Below are 16998 nucleotides of genomic sequence, written 5' to 3'. Positions count from 1 at the left end.
CGATTTTCACTGGGTTTTATGCGAAGTACCCCCACTAACGTTTTGATTGGAGAATCAAAACTAATGTATGTCAGAGATCGGGCCATATTTCTCGCGAAAATATATTTAATGAAAGTCCTTAGCAATAAATTAACACAGATATATGACACGATCTCTCTGATATATAAAGAAAAAAGAACCACGAAGCGACATCGAGACAAATTAATTTCGAAGTGTATCAACAGTGTGCTCCCCCTCGAAAAATTCTTGAAAGCGGATTCTAATTTTAAAATATTTATAAATGAGTATGATGGTGTATTTACATCGATTAAAACAGCAAGGAACTTGGGTATAGATATTAAATCCTCGCCTTCCACTGACAAAGCCCTGGAGTCTCAGCTTGCAAACCAATATGAGGGTTGGAATGTTATTTATACAGATGGAAGTAAAGACCCAGACACGGATTTTGTAGGAGCTGCATGCCATTGTCCCGATTTAAACCTAAATACCTCCATCATACTTAATAAACATTGTTCAGTTTACACTGCGGAATGTATTGCGCTCAAGCTAGCCCTAGATATACAGTGGACTCTGGTTAGAGTCGACTGTTTTGCGGGATAGGGGAAGCGAATTCGGAGAATTCGACTCTATTTCCCTGCCCCCACTACGCGCTCACGCCGAGCCCGACTTCCGAAACTGGAAACGATAAAATGAAAAATACTATTTCTTTTCTCTCTCAATTCAACGCTTTATTTTAATGATAAACTTTAGTTCACAGCTTCAACTATAATAGCAATATTCATATAGATTAGATAGACGATTTTTTTATTATCAATATTTTTAATTTCATTGACTATATTTGATCACAGAAGCTTTGTACCTAACATTCCATAGAACAGATATTTCTTCTGGAGTTAACGAACCATGTGAATCAAAAATGTTAGTCGTTTTCTTTACCTCGCTTCATTATTTTATTTAATCCAATTTCGAATTAATTTTATGCCAAGAAAACGAGATTCTCCCCCCATGACAGCCAGAAGTGGACTACATTTTTTGATCGACAATTCAAATGCAGAATATTTTATTTTTCGTCTTTACTCGAATCGGAAGATAATAGCAATTTGAAAAAAATATTGGAGTGTTTACTCTCCGGCTTGCGTGGGGACAGAGTGGGGGAAGCGCTCGAGCGGCGAGCCAAAAAAATTGAGGGGAAGTTCGACACTAACCAATATGCCTCTAACCAGAGTCCACTGTAGTCTCTGAACATAAGGAGCTTAACCACCTTATTCTTTCGGACTCCCTCAGTGCCATACAGAGTTTGGAATCCATAAGTTTCGACCCACACATCAACCCATATATATTAGAAATTAAAAAAATATACGACCATTTAATGAACGAAAATAGATCTAATACAGAAATAGTTTTTCGCTGGATTCTTGCACATGTGGGGGTTCGAGGTAATGAGGAGGTGGACTCCTTAGCAAAAAACGCAACGGAGGAAAGTGAAACACCTTTTTTACTTCCTGCCACAGACTTTAAAGCTCTATTCAAATCAGAAAGTTGGCTAGATACTACGAACACTATTCTAGATGAATCTACAAGGGAGCAGAAACCAAAAGGGACATACTATTTTAGACATTTCTGGAATAGAAAAAAAAACAACCGTGGTTCTGGGGACAAAAACTCCCGAGAGATTTATTGTCTGGGTCAATAGAGTGAGAGTCAATCACTATTATCTTAATGGATCATTGTACAGGAAAAATATTGTAAGCAGCCCTGAATGCATTTGCGGAGATAACTCTGAGACACAAGATATAGAACATGTAATTTGGTATTGTCCTCATTATAACGAAGGAAGGGAACAAATGATTAACAAATTGGTTGAATTACGATGCCCTAGACCATTTACCATAAATGCATTCCTGGTATCCACGAATTTAAAATCATTAGAAATTATACATGAATTTGTCAAGAAAAATGGAATTAGAATTTAAAATAGCCGCACAGTTTTTGTAAATAACCCGAGAAGGGTTTGTACATAATAAAAAATAAAAAAAATCTCCTAAGACAGTGTCTATTCACACGTTCCACGGTAACTTTGACCATGGATATATGGGACGTTTTCCCGTGGTTTCAAGGTAACTTCTACCGTGAATATATGGGAGATTGTGGACCCTCAGCTTTTATTTCTCAAATTAAATCTAGACAATAAACTAGACACATCGAGTCAATTGATAAGTGATATGCAGACAGTAGATAAGTAAATAATTTTCTCAAAATATTAATTCGTTGAATACGAATATCAGTTTAGATTAACACAAATAAAAAATGAAATAAATAGTTGACAAGTAGTTGACTAAACGCAAATAAAAGATGAAATAAATAGTTTTTTACATTCTATGTGAACGTTTTCTCAACAATATTCATATTTGTCTAATGAGTGCAGGAGTGGGTGCCGAAATATGGTGCAAATGATTTTAGGGGTGATTTCCCAACCGGAGAGACGCCTAGACCCCACTGGACAATGTTGTCACAACTCTGGTTTTGAACTCTACTTCCAGAGTTCAAAACCAAAGTTCATAGCAGAGATATCAGACAAGATGTGAGTGAGAATCTACCGTGGAGCGTGCGAATAGACACTGCCATCTCCTAAAATACTGGACCGATTTCAATTTTTTTCCAAAATACTCGTCTTGCTGCCACCTATCGAGATTAATCAAAATATGAATACCCGTCCATACAAAGTTTCTGAGATATTCACGTTTTTCTATTTTTTTTCATCTCAGCGAATTTGACTTCCCGTAATCCGTGTAAAAGTTCGAATGAACCCCATAAAATTTTGCCTACTAATCAGTATTATCGGGTCTCACTTCTGTACAAAATTTTGGATCGATCGATTCAGTCCACCATGGCATAGAGCCATATTTCTAAAAATCGTTTTTTCTAAAAAATGACACATCGTTACTTCATCGATGATTTTTGCGTCTGAATGATTAAAAAATCCATTCAACATTAAATTATACTCATTGCTATTTTACATCATATTGTTAAATATTAGTCGGTTTCATAATAAATAAATGTTTATCAAAGATTTTGTAACGACGCTGATCAGTTCGCCTATAAAGAACTGTTGCGGACTGGTTTCGCCACTTGGAGGAGTTTTCGGGGTTTTCGCGTCATCTGTCAGCGACTCTGAAAGTTGCGAATTGAGTTATCAGCGTGATCAAGCATGGGCGTCGCTCTTTTCTATGATTTATTCAGTATTCATTGTGCAATCGTTGAGGACTCACGTTGAGTGTGTACACTCTGCTAGATAATTATCAGTATTTATATTTATATCGAATCTCAACGGGAATACTCTTTTGTACTAGAGAATTATTGTGGTGATTAAATAACAGTAACTATTTAATTCACCGGTGTCTGCGTCTATTCATTTAACCCTCCATCTGGACTCAACCTCCTAGCACCCTATTTGGGGACGCAACAAGAACTGATTCTTATCACGATTGTCTTGAGAATATTTCTTCCATTGCAGCTGAAACATCGAAATCCAGAGGCCGTCCTCTTTTCTTTCCCGCAGGTCTTCGCGGCAGGCAGAATTTGCTGTAACACGGGTGATGATAGTGAGCCCCAGCTTGATATAAATCAACGTTCTCGATCCTGGCTAATATCTGCATGAAAATGAAAAGAGGCTAATCAAATACACTGTGACGAATCTTAAAAGTCTCAAAAACACCAAAATGACTTTAATTTTCTGTAATTAACACCACAAACTATCCCAAATCTCTTTCAAACAACCCAACGTGCAATATTACCCAAAAAGCGCCAGTCTATTTTAATTATTTCTACACCTTGGCCAAATAGATGAATGCCAAACCCAAATTTCCTCTCAACACTAAAAAATACTCAAAAAAGACTCAACAAATCTCCAACCCGGACTCTTTATTACAAGGGGGAGGGAGGACAATACTCCCTTAATCAGGATTCGGATTCTTGGAAATTAATTACAACGCGACACAATTTATACCTTTGAAAATCCAATATATTCTAAATAATCACAAAAATTGGAGTTAATAATTTTGAAAAGACATATAAGAATTTCTACGCCATGAAAATGAATCTGGATGGACCACTGGTCCCAACCAGTGCGAAAGATAGAAATTAATTAAATGAATTTCGTCTCTACAATATAGAAAATGATTTACTAAGACTCACTGGTCTCCCAAAATCTACTCAAGGAAATTAATATAACTCAAAACTATACTCAACAGATTCGAGGCTGCGGCCTCGACCTTGAAACTTGAATAATGCTCAAAACTACAACTTATCTCGATTCATCCAGCCCAGGGCCCCAGAATCCGCTGTAGCTGCTCCAGACCGTCGAGATCTCCAAGACGACTCAAAGCTCGACTTTACTCAACTCAACTCTAACCATCTGCTATGCAGATTTCTCTACGACTTTAAACTGTTGCTCGACTCTATATATATGTTACGCAGATTTCTCTACTACCCATAACTCTATAGACTCTACGAGGTCTCGGGGAGAACTGACGCCACGCGGCCTGTTTGCCAAAAATCATACTCAATCAGAGGGCCTACCCCCTCTCTAATAACTTCAACCTAATCAAATCAAATCCTCAACTAAATGCCACCTGGACTGGATAATCGTTACAATATTTAATTCAGTTTTGACTCAAATTCTCCACATAAAAATTTCTTCGAATTTATTATCGTAGTGGATTTTCTCTCACGATGCTTCCTCATCCTGGAGATGATTCCCCAGGTTCGTCCAGGATTTTCCTTCACTCCGGGATTTTCTGTCCTTGTCGGAAGTCGGAGCTCCTCCGCTCCAGTTTGGCTCCTCTCCTCGGTCAGCGAATCAGGTCCGTCCCTAGGTGGTCAGCGGGTTCCAGTTGTCCCCAAGAGATTTTTCCCAGGGCCGTCTTCTTCTTCTCCTCTAAATCCTCTCCTCGACAATTCCTCTCCTCGACCATAATTCCCAAATAATTAATAATAATTCTACTTCATTGGAATTTTCTCAATGGTTTCCTCGGTCTCTATCGAACGGAAGAGAGCTTGAGCTCCCCCCAAGACTCAGGATTTAATTAATTATTTTAATTTAAAATAAAAATAATTAGAACCTGTGATAACCAGATTGTCACAACGCTATGAAGAATATTTTTTGAAATGAGATATGCAGGACGTTCCATTTCAAACAGGACTGTTGAAAATTTCTCCAGGGAGAGTTGTTGCAGCAAAACATCAGATGAAAGTTGTAGGGTATGAAGGGGAAAATTCAGTGCAGATGTAATTCATGTTTCCATTGTTTGTCTGTATGCTGCAAGCAAAAAGTCTGTTTTTCAAATGGCAACATCATTTTTGACCCCCTGAAAGTTGTGCGTCTCATTGAGACGAAGTCAACCATATCCTAGTTTGTCATTTATCTATCAATTTCCTATGAACTATCGCACGAAAATAGACCAAAATGAAATTATCTTGGTCCAGGCCTTCGTAGCTCATAGTTCAGCTCGTAGTTCATTGAACCGTCATAACTGTGATTATTGGTTAGCCGAAAACCTTCGTTCTACCCAACAGGTTGATCATTATCATCGATTGTGGATAAACGTTGGGTGTGCGATTGTTGATAGTTGAGTCATTGGACCCTATTTTTATACGGAACCGTTAACGGCCCAAATTACTCACAGTTTTTACAGAATGAAATACCAATCCTCAGCAAGATTGTGCATCCCCGCACTTTCTTCGAAATGGAGCGAAATTAGAATTGCATAATTTCGAATGACGGCCTGTCACGCGTACAAGTCTACGAGTTGTAGGTTTGGAGACAATGAGAAAACACATGATTTGCAAATCCAGTTGAAAGTAATAGAAGTCCTATCGTAAAAAGGAGAAAAGAAATCGATCCTGATATATTTCGAAAATCTCGAATAAGCGTAAGCGTGAGACTGAAACCGAAGCGCCACAACGTGAGGAGATGAGACGGCGCGTGCGTATATAGCACGCGCGACCGATCTCGTATTGAAAAATAGTAGACTACACTTCGTGATTTTTTTGATACAATCAATATTCTCCGTAAAATTTACACCGAATGACTAAAAGAATTGTACCAACGTTTGAATTTCACGCCACTGAGGTCAAGAGCGTCATTGGGTGCTTTTTGCGATCGAGACAGTCGCAGTAACAGTACTGCAACCCTATCCAATTTTGCTTGACTGTAGCTACGGTAATTGATTCCGAAATGCACTCATGGATACTTCTGATTTTTTTCCCGCCGAGCGATGAGCAAATCCAAAATGGTGAACATGCGGACCTCACATCGCGATAAAATTCAAAATTCCTAGAAGGCATTCACCAGGAACACAATTCATTGAAACTCGATTACATTGTTGATTGTCACAGGCGATGATGACAATCAACTGTAATCAATTAGGTTCACCAGACACACGAATTATCTAAATGTAGTCATACATGATAGTGAGAATCAGTTGTAGTGAGCTTGCTTCTCGAGATCCGGGAAACTATAGGTTGTGTGTACATGATTCAAACATGTTTAACCCTCGATCACTCGCTCAATGAGCGCGGCGCCGCTCGTTTTCGTTTTTTTATATTTTCGCATATTTATCGATGCTTAAAAATTCCGAAAAAAATCGAGATCCTAGTGTAATCATTTCATTAAGCGTTGGTGTTGTCTGTTTTTTCCTCGGAAAATGTTTTTAGCTAAAAAAACAAAAAGAAGCGTCGGACGGAGAGACCAGCGGTGCCGCGCAGCCCGGTGCGAGTGGGTCTCTGTCGACTCCTCGAGCGACAGTGTTGCTACATTCACTGTCATATTTGACATACGCGCATAGCGGTAAGCGCCAAAATGGCAATAGCGCGCTCGGTTTAACGGAGCGGCGCTGCGTTAACTGTGCGACGGATGAAGGTTGGCTGCCGAGCGCGAGTGATGGAGGGTTAATTCTATTCCTCTTGGTATTTCAACGTTTTATTTCGAACATTTTTGATGGTGTCCTCATATTATTCGATTAAAAACTCCAGAAATAATTAGCCGGTGCCAGGCATCAAATGCGGGACCTCTGGCTTGTAGGCGAACATCGTACCGACTCGACCATACACCCGACTTCTCCAATTAATTTATTTAAAAACTATTCAAGACTACCGCTATCAAATGCAAGTACAATCATATTCTTGCACAACATTTCAATTCTTTACGTGCATCAATAATCGCGATGAGTCAGTCATGCATTAATCGTATACTCTCCCATTACTCGGAGAAATTTCATTTTGTTATTGAATGCCCAGTGAGGATGACCAACAAATAACGGTATGTGTATCCTTTCAGAGTGTTGTATGTATCTCAATGCCTTCATTTCATCGATTGAAAGAGAGTGAAGTATGATATGGCCGCTTTCATGGCCTAGAAAAAATAACCAATATCGGAACGAGAGGATTGATCACATGCTCTCGTAATTCTTAATAAATTCCTTCTTTCATCCATTGTCGTCTCCCTCACCATTCCAAAAGTTGCTAATGACATTGGAAACAAGTGAGCAGCTGTTATTTCGCATGGCTTCAGGCTCTTCGCCATCACAGGCAATAGCATTCGTTGCAACCGGCAGGGTAACTTATACCACTCATTCTGATAACTGAAAGTAATAACGTCTTTCTGTGTGTGTGTTTAGTATGATTTCCTCAATTCCAATTTCGACGAATCAGAGTACAGTATTTGGGGTCACATGACACCTTCACATCAGTTTTATTTTGATTGTTGCGTCCATTCAAATCTCGATCAAGAGAAGCACTGAATTTGAAATCACGTGATGTGTATGATATTTATATCAGAGCTGTTAGTAAGCAATAAACAAAAGTTTTTCATCGCATTTTAACCTGACACAATTGAAGAACCCTCAAAAAGAGCGATGAGATTTGTGAAAATGAGTAGGAAAAAGAATGCCAAATCCCATCTCCTATTGATCGAGAAGGAATAGAGTGAATAATCAGTTGTAATATCCCGAGACTTTTAAAATTATCGGATTTTCTACGAATGCTTCAAGCAAATGAAGGTGTCACGTTTTGTAGGCTAAAAATTCCAAGTGCGCAGCACGAGGAAATGTCAGAAAATTTTCTACTGCATGAAATACTTACGCTGCTATGAAAATACTTTCACCTTGTTTAAGAATCAAATGCCCTTGCCAACAGTTATAAAAAAAGTGAATAATAGCGCCATAATTGAAGAGAAATAATCTTATTACTCCCAAAAAATCCGGATGATTCAATATACCCTAGAGGACAAGTTAACAATTACCTCTTGTAATGATCACCATCCACCTTGATATTCTCAATCAGAAAAAAAATAGCCTGTATGACGATACATGAAACCGAGCTAAAAATTCATATGGAATACTCACTCCAACTCCACAAGCTGTTATAATCAACGTATTCCCGGCTCCAACCATCAGCATTATCATTTGATCCCAAATTTCCACCACCTCCAGAAATCTTTTACGAAGAGTAAATATTCAATTTGTAACAAATATCATTGGACAATACATCAACCCTAAATCGATCACTTGGCAAGAGAATCCTCGGAGGTGAATTTCCTCTTTAAATGGTAGTCTCTATCGTTAGGGCAAAGAAAATTTTTGTGATGAATGGAATATTAGGTCGCAGGAGGAGCAGAAGACGAGTTCTGCGGTCATATCCGTCAAAAAACCTTTTCTAGCTAATACGATTGCAACCCTCGTCTTCGCTTCGCGCTGAAAACTCATATTCGCCAGAAAAGTTTCTTTCGGTCTAGTGACGGAAAATATTCTTTTCGTGTCACGGGACCTGAAATAGTATATTTTGTCATTCCGGCCGTAAGGCAGCGTTTCACGGACGCTCTGCTTCGCTCCGCGTCCGTGAATCTCTGCCTACGGTCGTTATGACAAAAAATATTGTTCGTCATACGGCCAAAAAAAACTTTTCTGACGAAGATGATTGCAGCCCTCCCCACTTCGGCTCGTGCTTCGCTCCGGACGCGGAGCGAAGCGCAGTGTTCGTGAAAGGCTGCCTTACGGCCGGAATGACAAAAATTAATATACACACCTTGCCATGGAAAAGATATCACCCTCCCCCACATGCTTACCATCCCCAGCTTCGGCTCGGAAGGCAATCTTGCACGTGGGGGACGGTAATCTGTTTTCCAAGGCTCGGGCATGTAATGTACTATGTCATTTCGCCCGTAAAGCCAGCGTCCGTGAATTACTGCCTACGGCCGTCACGACAAAAAATAATTTTCAACACTCGGCTGAAAAACACTATTTCAACTTACACTGTTGAAAATTTTCGCCTGAATTTTCCGTGCCAAATCCTGGAAATTTTTATCGTGTTTAATTTCAACTGAAATTTCAGAAAATATTAACATTGAAAAATCCAATCTTCCATCAATTTTCGGTTCAAATGATCTGAAAATGAATAAAATACTTGATTTTTCAGTTAAATTATTCCGTGGAAATTCAGAAAAATAAGGAAAATTCAGTGAAAACTTGAAAATTCATGTTCCATTGAAAATTGAATGAAATTGTGAAATTTCGATCCCACTTCCACTGAAAACTCATGAATTTCTTTGAATTCTACCTAAAACTTGAAATTTCATAACCTTTTTTCCTCTAAATCTGATTCAATGTCACTCTCATGAGAATTACTATCATATTTTCCATGAAATTTCAAAAAATTTCTAACAGTGCAGTGAACAAGAGTTGTGACGATGAAACGGTTTACACATTTTCTTAAAAAATGGTCAAAAATGGTCACTTTCGTAAAAAAAATATCCAAAGATAGGTGACCAATTTAGGGTTCAGAAAAAATCAAAACTATTCTTTACTCGAAAATTCGATTGTGTATCTGGAGACAATATATTATTTCTTGGATAGCTCTTTCCTCCTTCACTGATGAGTTTTTATCATCGTTTGTCACCACAGTAGTATGTATATTTTCTAGATGTAGTCTGAAAATGCAATCATGTAACGTATCTTTCTCACAAAATATCATTGCTGAATATAGTAACACAGAAATTCATCATTGTACGTACTTCAATATTTCGAACATTCCACAGGCGTGATGAATGAACATAGCGCACATTTGATCAAAGGAAACGAGGCATGTTACAGATACCGAAACCGCCATATACGCATGCAATTGGATAGGGTAATAATACTCATTCTGATCTACGAAGTACTCCGTATGATAAAGATATAGATGTGGTCGAGATTCATTTAATGGGAGTATAATGTTCAAGATGATTGGAACAAAAGGTATAATGAAATATACTGCTGTCGTTCCATATATCCCTACTGCACAGTACATAATTGAGAGTATTGCCGGTTGGAAGTCATGAAAAAATTACAAATAATGCATTGAATTTATACATGCTAAGCACTTGCGTATCTGAGAGAGAAAGAAAGTACAATTCGATAGAAAAATGATGCCCTAACAACACCGAGAAATTGAATCACTCAATGTGATTATAGAATGTAATTTAAAAAGAATCATTTTTTTACTAAAGACGGGAGCTTATATGGCGTTCCACATCTTGTGACGTCACAGGATAATTCGACATTGATTGAAGCAAGTTACAAAGTAAAAACTAAGTAAATAAAAAAAAATAATAATTTGTAATGAGTACATGTAAATTCAATCTTTCTATCTCTGAATTATTTTATTTCCAATGAAACCGGAACATTATACTGGTTAAAAATCAAAACAAAATGAAATATAATAAATAATAATAAATATTTACAGAGTGGGGGAAACGCCCATTCGGCTCAGAGGGTTAAAATAACGGGAAATGTACCGTAATTTAAGTAGACCTACAGTGTAGATAAGTAAAAATGAATGAGGATTAAAACCTTTTTCTCTGATTTTTAGGAGAAATTTTTTTTTCAAAATGAGTAAAAATTGATTTAAAGATTTCTGGGAGCGTTGCTCGTTAAAATTTCGATGTACAAGTTTCGAAATTCAGAGATTTTTACTGAAAACCAGCAACTTCTTTTCTCCATATAGTTTCTTTTTTCCTCACAGCGAGAATGGTATACTGCGTTACTATTGTGAAAAGTTTTACTTTTTCACACGCACGTATAACACATACTGCTGCTACGTTCGTCTGGTGCCGGAAAGTGCCTTTTCGTTTACTCGTAAACGAAAAGTAAACGAAGACTTTTCGTTTACTTGTAGACGAAAAAGACCCAGTTCGACCACTCGTTGAACGTAACATCACTGTTAAACAATATTGTTTGACACATGTGAGACGGGAATTTTCAACTCGTGTGATTGGCACTACCTTCACCCTCGTGAAAATTCTGTCTCACTGGTATGGAAATATACTATTCTGACTCGGGTGATTGCATTCCTCGACTTCGCCTCGATGTGCAACCTTTACGCTCGTCAGAAAAGTTTTTCGTGACGAAAATAGCTATTTTGTCAAATCATGCATTTACTGTGATATGCTATATTTATAATTTCGTCAGTACTTGCATAAGCGATGAATAAGCTTTGGCCAGAAGAACTGAATTTTTCCAACACGTTTGAATCAAACTCATTTTTCAAATTATTCCAGTCGTATCGCATGTGATTCAGTAATTGTACAACCTACGATATAATTACGTGAATCAAATGAATGCTGATTGGACGACTCGATATTTACCTTTTCTCGGTGATAACTCCAATTTAGGAATTTGGATATACCTGCAAAATGTAGTCCCAGCATTGGTATACAATCCACCATTTTGTATATATTATCTCGTAATTCGCAAAATTTGATGATCTATTTGCATGAAATTAATGATCATTGATAATTGAAATGTTTCTTTTCACAGCTCAGAAATAAACAATTTTCTCTGTTTTATCTAACTACCGATGGTATGAATATACTGAACATGAGTGATATTGCCAAGAGTCTCCGAATATTGTCCGTCCTCTTGGACTGAAACGGCCACTGACCAAGCCATTTTATGAGCCGTATGTCAAAATAAAAGCCAGAGCGTTTGAAAATATCATCCATAATTGAGTCTCAGATGTTCGAGCGTTCGAGGCCAAACGAAGAAACTTTTTGTCACCTGTTCTCACTCACTATTCTTTGAGAAGTTTTACGAAGAATTATTCCTAGAGGATTAAACGTACCATCTAAGTGGTTAATTACCGCTCAATACTGTAAAGTGAATATTTGATGATAAATAGTCGGTGTGTATGACTCAAGCGTTATTACATGCTTATAAAATATTCAGGTGCGCGGTTGCGATTCAAGGTCACGACGGAAATCAGATTCCCTTGTTCGCCTCGTCTGGATTCATATGCTTATTCGTGTTATCGTCATCTAGGTAGAATTTGTGATGTAAATGACTTGCGATACCAAAAATTTTTATGAATTTCTTCCCTGGTCTATATTGATTTGTTCATTTTCACTTTTTATGAATCAATTAACAAATTGGTACATGAATACACTGATAGACTGATTCATTCATTTCAAACGAGAGTCGTTAACTATTACCGAATGGTAGAATTGAATATGCCCAAATGAATATTCGTTAATAGTTAACGAATGGTTCACTTGGAAAGTAAAAATCGAGTCAAACAAGGCTCTTCAAATGTGCATTTGTTAACTATTAACGAATGAACACTTGGTGAGACCGAATAGACCCTTGTCTCCAACCGAATCCATTCGTTAACAATAACTAATTCTTTCTATCAGTGTACGAATGAAGGAATAAATTCTGTAATACTCACGGTATTGCAAATCATTTGCAGAAAAGATTCCACCGTCCCGAGCGGGGAAGTCCATGGTTTTCTTGGATTACGCGATTATATCTTCAATGAATCGACATGAGGCGGACCAAGAGAACGGGATTGTTCTCGTACAATCACTCGTGTTGAATATAACGGAAAATCCAGTGCACAACCAATTCCTCGGAGAATAATATACCTGAGACAGTCACAGGATTCAGCCACAAAATAGATGTATTAGATCGCTCCCGTAACTACAGCCGTAAGATATGTTTCACGTAAAAAATGGTGAAGGCGGACAGATAAACGTGTATTTAAGAAATTTCTGGTAGTTGTATGCACGCCACTTGTTGATGTCATTTCCTTAAACTCCTATATGATTGAAGATACGAACAAGTTTAATTTCGAATCAAATACTTTTCAGTGAGAAAATTGAACTCACACTAGAAAAAAAATTTCTAATATCTGAAACATATTTTCTTGAGACAAGTAAATTTTCTTCAATTGCTTAATTCTCTCAGGCATCTCAACTTACATGACCCGGAAAGGCCTCATGCTTTAAAATATTCTTGTACTTAAGTATGATTTTGACGCAAATGAACTCACTTAAATCGCGTAGAAGAATCGTCAATCTTCTAGTCTTTATTGTTTTCATGATTTTTTCTTTATGCACTTCCAATATTGCAATATGTAAAAAAAATATTCATGACGTAACGCGGAACGACAGTGATGAGTGACAATTTATTCGAGTTCCGTGAAGTGCACACTTTCTGAGATTTAAGCCATTGAAAATAATTTACTTCTCTCAAGAAAATATCTTTCAGATATTAGACTTTTTTTTTCTCAGTGCATGCACCTCATCGAGAAGTGATTCGAAATGTCTGCTGTTCTTGTTCAATCTGAAAGAGGAGTTCCACTTCAGCCTTCGTGACAGTAACTGAACACTCGATGCGACTGCGAGACGCCATCATATCTAAAGTCTGGACGCTTGGTTCCTTTTTCAAAGGGATACAATCGATAAAGGCTTTCTTTTGATGTGGGCTTTACTTTATCATTTCAGTCTTCCAATTTGGTTCCCATAATTACAAGATGTATCCTTGTGATGTATCCATTAATTATTCAACTCTGATTCCAATCAATACCAAACGGTAACTCAGTTTTTGTGGCTGAATACGCTATCAATCGTTCACAGTCATCAGATAGAATGCATCATGGCACAAACAGAAGATACGTTGGTTTAACTTATACGATTCTCTCCAGCTCTTACTGCTACATCCTCCATTGGTTATCGAGAAAATTTTGGATTATTCTTGCTATCAATTTGCTCAGAAGACACTGCACGGAGAAAATCATTTGATGAATTTCACCAACTAGTTGTTGAAAAAATGAATTACCAACCAGTTGTTGAACGTCAACAACTAGTTGGTGAAATTTAACAACTAATTAATTAAAATTCAGAAACAGATTTTTCAATTTTACTCGACAACCATTTTTTAAATTTTCAATAAACGTTTGTCGATTTACTTGATGGATCAAATTTAACAAGGAATTGTAGATTATTGTGAAAATATTTTCTAGGGGGAACATTGATCGATTGTCAAGATATAAATGATTGCGGGATTTCAACCTCATCTACCTTGTAGGAAAAATTGATTGAATTTATTGTATTAGAGGTATGGTAGGTTCTGTTATTTTTTTCTTCCAGAAAATGGAATATGCATACATCAGACAAATTGACGAACGTCAATCGAAAATTTACCACATGTTTCTATTAAATTTGTCATGGAAAAAGTCAATAGACTTCGTTTTTTTTATATGAATATTCTCTTGGGATTTTTTTTATAGGAATACTTGAGCATAAATTTTATAAGTTTTTTTCACTCGGATCCTATAATGCAAAACAAAACAAAATACAGCGGAAAAAAATTATAAAATCCGTGATCAATAATTTTAATAGAAAAAATGTCAAGAGAAAAATCACATCATTCTATCATTCCTATCATCCAACCATGATAGGAATCATAGAATCCATGATTCCTATCATGATTCATCAATCATGAATTCATGACTCATGAATTCATGAATCATGAATTCATGATTGTTATCATTTTATCATTTTCTATCATTTTCATGTAACAGAAAAATCAAATCTATTGCCTTTTTCCTACAGAATATCTAGTAGAAGCAGCGCAAACAACAAATTGAATATTCACGAGAATTCTCTAGAATTTTAATAGAATTCCAATAGAAATTCTATTAAAATTCTGGAGAACCCCAATAGAATTTTCTAGCGAATTCGCTACGTTTTTTCTATTTAATTTTTTCATACGTGGCAGCCTTCTAACACGCACTTCCCAATCGATATTTTCGATGCGCATTGAAAAATTCTTCGTGAAGCTTGACTCGATATTGACTTGTACTCCTTTCTACAGTTCATTATATCAATGCCGTGGAAATTTCCAGATTCGACGATCTAAATTATATTAAAATAACTCAGATAATGGAAAATAGCATTACATTATTCCATGAATCGAATAAATTTCCGGAAAACGGAACCTTGATTGAACTTTGATGAAACCCTCACTGAACACGCACGAAAAAATTTAATAGAAAAACCTATCGAATTCGTTAGAAAATTCTACACTGTTAGAAATTTTTTGAAATTTCATGGAAAATATGATGGTAATTCTCATGAGAGTGACATTGAATCAGATTTAGGGGAAAAAAGGTTATGAAATTTCAAGTTTTAGGTAGAATTCAAAGAAATTCATGAGTTGCAGTGGAAGTGAGATGGAAATTTTACAACTTCATTGAATTTTCAATGGAACATGAATGTTCAGAAATAAAATAACATGAATTTTCAAATTTTCACTGAATTTTCCTTATTTTTCTGAATTTCCACAGAATAATTTAACTGAAAAATCAAGTATTTTATTCATTTTTAGATCAGTTGAACCGAAAATCGATGGAAGATTGGATTTTTCAATGTTAATACTTTCTGCAATTTCATGAATTCATGAATTCATGATTGTTATTGTATTGAATTTTTATTAAACTTTCTATTAGTTTTTGGCTGATTCTATTGACATGTTCAATAAAAAAAGTTAACAGAATTCGATTTTTCTATATAACTTATTCTTTTCATGTTTTCTATAGAATTTGCTCGACTCAAATTTGCTAAGTTTTTTTCATTCTATTTTTCTTTTCTTCTCATCAAGAAAGTCAAACGAAAAAACAGAAAATTTGAGCCGAGGAAATTCTATAGAAAATATCTCAATAAAATAAGTTATATAAAAAAATTGAATTCTATTGACTTTTTCTACTGAATATTTTCTATTGAACATTTCAATAGAATTGGCCAAAAACTAATAGAACAGTTTAATAGAAATTCAATAGAATTTTCTAACAAATTCGACAGGTTTTTCTATTAAATTTTTTCATCCGTGAAACTCAATTCGAGTCTTAATGGGTTGATTATAGAATGATTTGAAAGAACGAAACACCACGGAAGAATTTTGACGACGTATCACTTTTATGATAGTACACGGAGAAAAAAATTGGAGAGAAATTACCGAACAAGTCAAGTAATCGTGAACCGAACACGATTTTCAATACTTTTTTCCCCAAGATCGGGGAAAAAGTGCGCGACAAATGGTGAATTTTTATCTGTTCACCCAGGAAAATTTACTGAATGTGCGGGTAATTTGTGCCGAAACTGTAAAATTTACCTTGCATTCCATCAAAAATGATCCCAGTGAACGTGAATCATTCCTCAATATTCGTATAATTTTTCTGCAGCGGAGAATGATTCTTTAGCGAACACGCTCTTCAATAATTTTTGCATCCGTTGATGTGTTTTTTTACCGAACAAATCATAAAATATCCTCCACAAACAAGTATTTTTTCATTGCATTACACTTCGCTGTACGATTACCTTTCGTACAGTAAATTTTGCCACGATTTTCTAGGTAATATTTATTCAACTTTTGTCTCTGTGTACTATGACATGAAATAAGAAAAGAAGAGAATAGTAAAATAATTCTAAAAAAATGAGAATCCATTCGGAAGCAAAGTATCAATCTATTGGCAACAATAGCTACACAGAGAAAAAAAGAATGTAAATTCAAGATTTTTTTTCTAGATTCTAGAATCTGCAGTTTGGAACTTGCATCCGGCTAAAATCTAGAAAAAAATAATAATTTCAGAAAATAAATAAATGAAATTAATCCACCAAAAATGATGGCT

General features: G+C 36.2%; 1 protein-coding gene across 1 annotated transcript; it reads right to left on the bottom strand.

Moving 5' to 3' along the window:
• Positions 1 to 7327: 7327 nt before the first annotated feature.
• On the bottom strand, positions 7328 to 12034 carry LOC107039321 (odorant receptor 9a). Its single transcript, XM_015258879.1, has 9 exons — positions 11888 to 12034; positions 11678 to 11797; positions 11505 to 11622; positions 10067 to 10328; positions 9860 to 9982; positions 8403 to 8493; positions 8140 to 8276; positions 7508 to 7640; positions 7328 to 7411 (listed from the first exon to the last, which is right to left on the bottom strand). Exons 1-9 carry the CDS (start codon positions 12032 to 12034, stop codon positions 7361 to 7363), a joined length of 1182 nt encoding a protein of 393 aa, XP_015114365.1. The 3' UTR covers positions 7328 to 7360.
• Between the last annotated feature and the right edge of the window lie 4964 nt (positions 12035 to 16998).

The sequence above is a fragment of the Diachasma alloeum genome, unplaced genomic scaffold (assembly GCF_001412515.2).
Source record: "Diachasma alloeum isolate Michigan unplaced genomic scaffold, Dall2.0 Dall_scaffold_00296, whole genome shotgun sequence".
Classification (NCBI taxonomy): Eukaryota; Metazoa; Arthropoda; class Insecta; order Hymenoptera; family Braconidae; genus Diachasma; species Diachasma alloeum.
This window is presented reverse-complemented; position numbering and strand designations above follow the sequence as displayed.

What these genes read in the sequence shown, in the direction of transcription:
- LOC107039321 (XM_015258879.1), bottom strand. Translation starts at nt 12,034, where the DNA reads ATGGATGATATTTTCAAACGCTCTGGCTTTTATTTTGACATACGGCTC. An exon ending in GGAGTTATCACCGAGAAAAG is followed by an intron (nt 11,623 to 11,677) that starts GTAAATATCGAG and finishes ATTATATCGTAG; the next exon opens with GTTGTACAATTACTGAATCA. An exon ending in CATTAGCAACTTTTGGAATG is followed by an intron (nt 7,412 to 7,507) that starts GTGAGGGAGACG and finishes TATTTTTTCTAG; the next exon opens with GCCATGAAAGCGGCCATATC.